At 55.5% G+C, this 7,834-nt stretch overlaps 1 protein-coding gene across 1 annotated transcript; it reads left to right on the top strand.

Annotated features, from left to right (window-relative positions):
- The first annotated feature begins 3,759 nt into the window (after window positions 1-3,759).
- EPOP (elongin BC and polycomb repressive complex 2 associated protein) lies at window positions 3,760-7,579 on the top strand. The gene has a single exon (XM_037033446.1). It carries the CDS (start codon window positions 4,825-4,827, stop codon window positions 5,965-5,967), a length of 1,143 nt encoding a protein of 380 aa, XP_036889341.1. The 5' UTR covers window positions 3,760-4,824; the 3' UTR covers window positions 5,968-7,579.
- Window positions 7,580-7,834: the final 255 nt, after the last annotated feature.

The following is a 7,834-nucleotide window of genomic DNA, read 5'->3' as shown; positions in this document are numbered from 1 at the left end:
CATATACCTGAGAAAGTGTTCCCTGATATTTCCAGCATGCCCCTACACTATAAGTAGTTATCACAACATCATTGACTATACGGAATAAGACCTTTTAATTGCATAAAGGAAGACGCGGTTTCCGTTTTACAAATGAGGAAACTAAAGCCGAGGTTAAGGAACTTGCCCCTCAAACACACAGCTGGTAAAGTGACGACTCAGGAATACGAACAGACCCATCGGAGTCCAGAACGTGAGCCGTTGACCCTGGGCGTCAGTTCCCAGATGGGCAAAGTGCGGGGTTGGTTAAGGGGTGACGCAGTCCTGCTGGTCGGAAAAGAGTCTGGGTTCGGGAATTGTAGAAGCAAGACAGGCCAAGACGGTGGCCGCTACAGTGTGTGAGGGTGAGAAATGGCTTCCCTCTTAGATTCATCGTCATGGGGTAGACTTCTGGTTGTGACCAGGGACTTGGGACCTGGGGTTGAATCTAGGCTCTGACACTCGCCAGGAGTGTGACCTTGGGCAAATCACTTACCACATCTGTCCCTCACTTCCCTCATTTATCACATGGATATGAATGGAAATGTAAAATGGGGTAGCCAGTTTAGAAAACAGTTTGGCAGTTTCTTCAAAAGTTAAACATAAATTTACCATGTGAACTGGGAATTCCACTTTTAACATGAAAACTTATATCCACACAAAGCCTTGTATGCAAATGCTCATAAGAGTGTTACGAACAGCGACTGAACAGTGGGAATGACCTGAATGTGATTGGATAAACAAACTGCGGTGTACCTGGACCAGGGGGTGGCACTCAGCAATAAACCGGGACAGACCGCTAGCACAGGCCACAGCATGAGTGAACCTGGAAAACATTACACTTTTGTGGAAGCAGTCAGAAGCAACAGACCACACACGTACATGGGACTCCGCTTCTCTAACGAGCCCAGTGAAGGCAGACCTAGAGAGCAGCCCTCGGAGGAGTCGCTGGGCGCTGGGGGTGGGGATGCAGAATCAGTGCTGGGAGTGATGAGGGGTCTCTTCGGAAACGTTCTAAAATCGGATTGTGGCGATCATCCCATAACTGCAAAGTTAATAAAAATCATTGAATTGGGCACTGAAATTGGGTTATATAGGGTATGTAAAATTTTTAAAATATAGTATCTATCTTGTACAATTGTTATGGGGATTAAATAACCTGAAGTTCTTAAACCCGAGGCTGGAATGCAGTCAGTGCCGTGGCCATTGTTATGGGGCTGGACCTCGGGGGCCAGTTCGCTGCTCTGCCTTCCTCCAGGGACAGGGCAACCAGGCAGGTCCTCTGCTCCCAGGTTGTTGAACATGGGTCTTTTGCTGAGACTTAGATGGGCCAGGACATGGAAGGGTTGGCTTTCATGTGTGCCTTACTCCCCAGGCGTCAGTTGGAACCCAGCATTCAGCCTTGTCCCTTTTTCTCCTACGGGGAGTGGGCTTTCCGAGAAGGGTGCTGTTGTGTTCTCATCCTGCTGGCTGAGGACGGGATGGAGTGTCCTCTACCGTAGGCAATGGGAATTGCAACAGAGAGGCCAGCCGGCTCACGTGTTTCCACCCTCCTGACAATGTTAGGAGGCAGCTACTGTGGTCCCCTTCTCACTGATTGGGACATTGTGCTTCAGAGGGTCTAGGTGACCCACTCAGGATTGCGCCGCTGGCCCCCCAAATCCAAGTGCTCTGAAAACTGAGGCTCATGACTCTAGGTCCTTTCGAGGAGAGTACGCTAATTCCTACTGTTTGCAAAGTGCTTCCATGCCACAGGGGGCTTTGCCTGATTCAAGGAGGTGAAACAAGAAAGGAAAGTGGAGGTGGAGGGAATTCCTCCTCCAGGGAAGGCCTCTCAATTGTAACAGTCCCCAACAAAGCCCCTAAATGGTGGCTTTTGGCGTAGGAGAAGGAGGAGGTTATTGCCCTGCATCATCCAGGTTTCTGCAGGTGGGGCCCAAGCCTCTGCCCCAGGTGTGGCAGCTTCCAAGAGGCTGCAGTAGAGCTGGATTAAAGCAGATGATGCCTCTCTGCCCCACCAGCAAGAGAAATCAGGCACTGCTCTCTCAGAATAAGAGTTCTCAGCACTGTCCCCCAGGAGAGACCACCGTGAAGACCACCATCATTCCAGAAGCAAGATAGGCAAAGATGGTGGCCGCTACAATGTGTTAGGGCAAGAAATGGCTTCCCTCTTAGATTCATTGTCATGGGGTAGACTTCTGGTTATGACTGTGGACTTGGGACCTGGGGTTGAGTCCAGGCTCTGACCTTGCTAGCCATGTGACCTTGGGCAAATCACTTAACGTCCCTATCCCTCACTCTCCCCATTTATTATTACATGGATATTAATGGAAATGTAAAATGAGATAGTCAGTCCAGAAAACAGTTTGGCAGTTTCTTCAAAAGTTAAACATAAATTTACCGTGTGAACTGGAAATTCCACTTTTAGCATGAAAACATATGTCTGCACAAAGCCTTGTATGCAAATGTTCATAACAGTGTTACTTATAATGGAAACTTTCTTTGTGTGTGGGAAGGGGACAGGGGGTCAGTGTTTGGGGGCACTTAGGAACCTCGAAGTCTAGACCAGCAGGACCCTAGGAGCCCTCCTCATGACAACTGCTCTGGAAACCTGTAGAAGATGCTAACAGGTGAGAGTTCTGAGCAACAGAATAGTTCCCTCCCCCGTTTTTTAAACTCTAGTTCCACCTTGGAGCTTTTACCTCTGGTCTCTGCAAAAGGAGGTGGGGAGGCCGACCTTCCTGATTCCTTTCCTCCCAAATGTTATTTGATGACTTTGCCGGGGGGAAATATTTCTGTTGTCAGTCAGGAGAGCCAGGATGGAAACCACATTATTTGTCCCCTTACAGGAAGCTTCTCTGACCTCAGCCCCAGAGTGAGACATTTCTCTCTCTGACCTCCCTCCAGCATCCTTGCACACTCTTACTCCAAGCCATCACACCAAACTCTCTTTATATTTCTGAGGATTGGAGGAAGCCATCTTCAAATAACCTAATTTTTATCAAAGAGACATATTCTGGGGATTCATTCATTCATTCACTTACAAATACAGGGCCTGGCAGAAGTAACACCTGCTTGAGTGTGGTTGGCAGGGTAATAATACGGTGCAATAACTTATTGTTTTAATTTGAGCATTTCACCTAAAATGTCATGTGGTGTGCTCGAATGTGATATTGCTATGTTATAGAGTTACACGATTTTGTAATAAAAAGGGGCGTTATTTGTGCCAGACCCTGTATTTATTGAGCACCTATTACATCTGCGCATGATTCTAGACAGTGAAAATGAGGTCCCAATGAAGACCAAGTTCTCATCAGCTCATTTCCAGATGAATAGGTGAGACAGAAAATAAAGAATAAATACGATCAGGTTCTCATATCGCAGTATGCTATACAGAAACTAAAGAAGCATAAGGAAATAGACCATACTGTGGGGAGGAGGATTTTTAAGGGGGGGGATTTTTAAGGGGGGGGATTTTTGGGGGGATTTTTAAGGGGGAATCACTTTTTCTTTGCTTTACTTTTTGGGGGGAGATCAAAGTGAGGGTCGTCTGTGTGTCCCCTTCTCTGACCTCAACCCGTTTTCGCAGCTCAGGACTCAGAGGGCAGAGTCTTGGGATTCAAGGGGGTCGGCAGAGCCAGTCCCTTGGAATTTGGTTAAGAGGTCGTTTAGAAACTGCATTAGAGAAATGGAAACAGGTACTGAGGAAGTACCTGTCATCTTCAGATGTCATCTGTCATCTTCTGTGGTGTCATAATACCCCTCTCCGAATTTGCTTTCCTTTTCCCACCTGGTGCACGTTTACTCAATTCCTAACTACTCATTCAACGTTTTTTGAGCCCAGTGCATACCAGCCACTGTTCTAGGGGACTGGATCGGAGAGGCAGGGAACGTTTTCTGCTCGCAGGAGTCCCGCCATGCAAAGCTTCCAAGCCACCATCGCCTCGTTTCATCTTTCCCCTCAACATTGTTTTTGAGATTCATCTATTTTCATTCAAGTAGCCCCAAGAGGGTAGATATGAATATTCCCATTTTACAGATGCGAAAATCGTGACTTTTAACAGAAAGAAAATGAATTGCTTCGCGACGACTAAATGCCAGGACGTCACCCGGCCACGTGCAGCGTCGCATTTCGCTCCTCGCAGTCCCACCCGGGCACGCTCCCTCCTTCGTTCCCTCCCTGCCGCGGCCGCGCCAGGTCCACGTGTGTGTGTCTGTGCGCCGAATGGGGACGGGGGCGGTGCCGCCGAAGGGGTGGGGTCCCGGCTGACGTCACCGGCGGTGCCGCCCAATCAGCGGCGGGCTCGCGGCCCGGGCGCTGGTATTGGGGCAGCGAGGGGGCAGTTCTCTATAACGCGGTCTCCGGGAGCCAGCGGGGAAGAAAGGAGCCGAGCGGGCGGAAGGCGCCTTCCCCGCCGCCTGGGCCCGGGCACCGGGTGCCGGGCCCCGAGTCCTTCCCGCTTCCCGCGGTCGCCGGTCGCTTTGTTTCCCCCGCCTCTGCGCTCCGGGCTACTCGAGAGGGGCTCCCGCGGGGTCCGCTTAGGGAACGCGGCGGCAGGAAGGGCGGCGGACCGCGCAGGGACTCGCGGGGACCCAGGAGTCCGGCCGCCGGGAGGGCCGCGTGACGAGATCGAGGCGGGAGTCAAAGCTTCGCGGCCCAGGGGTGCGGGCCGGGGGCGCCCGTGAGCAGAGACCTCCCCGTCGAGGGGGGGCGATGTTCCCCTCGTCCGTGGGTTCTTCGGGCAGCCAGGGCATCCCGCCGCTGGGACCGGGGCCCCCTCAGTGGGCGCCCCCCTAGGAGGTTCCATGGAGACTCTGTGCCCCGCTCCCCGCCTCGCAGTGCCGACGTCCCCGCGAGGGTCGCCCTGCTCCCCCACCCCTAGGAAGCCGCGTCTGGGGACCCAGGAGTTCTCTCCGCTGTGCCTGCGTGCCCTTGCCTTTTGCGCCCTTGCCAAGCCCCGGGCGTCCTCGTTGGGCCTGGGGCCTGGGGAGCCGGCGCCTCGGGCTCCGTTGCCGCTGGGCCCTCGCGCCTCCCTGTGCACCGGCGGCTGGGCCCCGGATGGCCTGAAACACCTCGCGGGGCAGGCCGGGCGGTCCGGCGTTCCGAGCTCCCCGGCCGGCCAGGATGCCGACGCCGCAGTGTGCCGGGGCCGCGGTGAAGAGGAAGAGGGCGGAGGCAGCTTCCCGCACTTAGGCGCTCGCTCCGGCGGACCTCCCGGCCGCTGCCCGGCGCCCCGGAGCCCTCGGGAATCTCTGACCGGCTCCGCCTCGGCTCCACCTCGGCCAGCCCTGGGTCTTGATTCTCAGCTTGGCCGCGCCGCCGCCAGCCCACATCGGGAGCCCGATTCCCGGCCTCCTCCGCCACCTGCGAGCTTCTCCATCGAGCCCGCGGGGCCTGGGACCGTGCCGGAGCCGCCTCTGCCCGGCCGGACGGCTGCAGTGGATGGAACCCCCACGCAGGCCGCCCCCGAGGCACCCGCCGCTAGCCCCTCGACGGCCAGCGGAGCTCCGACCGCGCCCCGCAACCTCCGCCAGGAACATTTCGATCGTCTGATCCGCCGGTCGAAACTTTGGTGTTATGCGAAGGGCTTCGCCCTCGATACTCCGAGTTTGCGCAGGGGGCCCGAACGGCCGCCGGCAAAAGGGCCCTCCCGGGGAGCAGCCAAGAAACGCCGACGGCCGTCGCCCCCCCAGCGCAACGTGCAGCTCCGCCGCCCTGCACCGACGCTTCCCACCACCAGCACCTTCAGCCTCCTCGACTGTTTCCCCTGCCCCCCGGCCCTGGTCGTGGGCGAGGACGGAGATTTGGGGCCAGCATCCTCGCTTCGCCTCCAGGGAGGCGCTAAGCCCCCTCCTGCCCACCCCCTGTGGAGATGGCAGATGGGGGGTCCTGCTGTCCCTGAGCCCCCCGGCGTCAAATTCTGGGGGATCAACCTGGAGGAACTCTGAGCGTGATACCTCTTCTGCCAAGAGGGAAAAGTTGGGGTCACAGCCAGACTGCCGGCTGGTTTCTCCCATTTGTCTGACCTCTTTATGTTTGAGGGGTTGTGGAAAGAGGGACCTCAAATGACAGTGATCTTCAAGCACCTAACGGTTTGGGGTGACACCCCCTCCCCCTCATCCTTTCGAGACGAACTAAGGGCTGGAGACAGGAGAAGGCTTAACGGAAAAGGACTCAATGACATAGACCCCAGCCCCTCCCCTCTGCCTTCTCGGATCGCTGGGGGCAGCGCCTTCACCCCAGGGGGAGTAAAGGAGGTTGCTACTGGAAGACAAGGCAAAAAAAAAAAAAAAAAGATGGAGAGAAACCTTGGTGATGGACAAACCGGTTGTTTCTGTGGGCGAGCCCGGGGGGTGAGGGGGTGTGGTGGGGGTGGGGAGGTGATTGGCAGCTCCCTGGGGGCATCCCCCACCCCCACCATCTAGGCCTTTAACCCTTCTCTCCCCTCGGGCCTTCCCCAGCTCTCCAAGCACTACGGAGCCTTCATGGGGGATGGGGCAGCTTGAGCAAGGGGACTATCACCCCCTTCCTAAGGGCCCCCAAGAACCCTGGTGGGTGAGATCTTCAGTCTCAGCCACCACCTTTTCCCTTTGGTCCAGTTTTGGAGTTTCCTTCTTCAGTCTTCCTGTTTGCTTTCAGTTTATAAGGTCTGATGGGCAAAAGAGGACGCCCCTCGGTAAACCCACCCCTCCCCCACTTTACTCTTCGTGAGAGGAGGGGCAGGGCCGAGGGAACTCCTCCCCTCCTAAAGTGCAGGCTTTGCCTGCGGAAGGGGCCAGAGCCCGTCCCAGGGAAGGTAATGGAAGGTGGAAGAAATCAACAAAACCAGACCAAACAAGCTGCCTTTCGAGGCCCTCTCCAGTGTTTATGGACATAGAGGGGAGGCTTGGGTCCATTTTTGGACACCAGACTCAGTCCCGTTAACGGGTAGGCACAAGACAAGCTGCTTTTGGGGGAGGGGAGGGGGTGGAATGTAAGGGCTCTGGGCCTGACCACAAGGTCCAGCGAGGTCTGAAGGGGCAAAGTTTGGGTTTGAATGGGAGCTGGGCTGAGGTTCCTTCAACTTCCCTCCTCTACTTAAGGCATTTTGGGACTTGTCAGGGCCCTGATGGATCCTGCGGGGGAAGGGCCAGGGGATTAGTTTGGAGGTCAGAGGTTCTGTTTTCCGGGAGGGGTTGGGGGCGAGCTGGGTCTGGACCACGCCCTCAGGCTGGGAGGATCCCCTCCAGTCTGGGAGGGGTGGGGTCGCTTTCTCCTCCACCCAGGTGAGGTCAGGGGAGGTTAGCCCTTAGGGAGATTCCAAGTTTAGGTGTGAGGGGGACCTGGGGGTTGAGGATCTGCCCAAGAACACAGGGACCCAGTGACCCTTCTGTCCACGCCAGTGAATAATGCCCCTCTTTCCCCCACAACAGGGTGAGGGAGGAACAGTTCCCACATGCGATACTGGGGAAGGACTTGTCTCCTTTTCTGTGAAAATGCTTTGTAAAAAGTTATTGTTTGCACAGAGCAGATTCTTGAGAAAAACTGTTTTAAACCACAAAAATTGTGTTCGTTTTAAAACCTGTGTCTTTTAATTTTTTTCCTCTGGGGGGTGAGGGTGGGGGCGGAGTGGTGGGCGTGGGGTGGGCACTGCTCTCTTTCTCCTCAACATCTGGCCTTTGTGAACCCTGCTGACCTCCCCTCCCCCCTCCAGCTGTGTGGGGGAGGACGGTGGGAGGGCGGGAGCGTGCCTTCCCTTCCTGAGCTTTGGGGTAACCCTCTTATCTTGCCCCCCAAGACTGGGGAAGGCAGAGGAAGAAGACATGTGAGGAGTGG

This window comes from Sturnira hondurensis, unplaced genomic scaffold, assembly GCF_014824575.4.
Source record: "Sturnira hondurensis isolate 20B ecotype Veracruz unplaced genomic scaffold, ASM1482457v3 Scaffold0021632, whole genome shotgun sequence".
In the NCBI taxonomy this organism is placed as follows: Eukaryota; Metazoa; Chordata; class Mammalia; order Chiroptera; family Phyllostomidae; genus Sturnira; species Sturnira hondurensis.
Note: the sequence above shows the minus strand (reverse complement) of the source record. Positions and strands in the feature narration are given on the sequence as shown.

Bases quoted from the DNA above. Each gene is read 5' to 3' on its own strand.
- EPOP (XM_037033446.1), top strand. From the start codon at position 4,825: ATGGAGACTCTGTGCCCCGCTCCCCGCCTCGCAGTGCCGACGTCCCCG.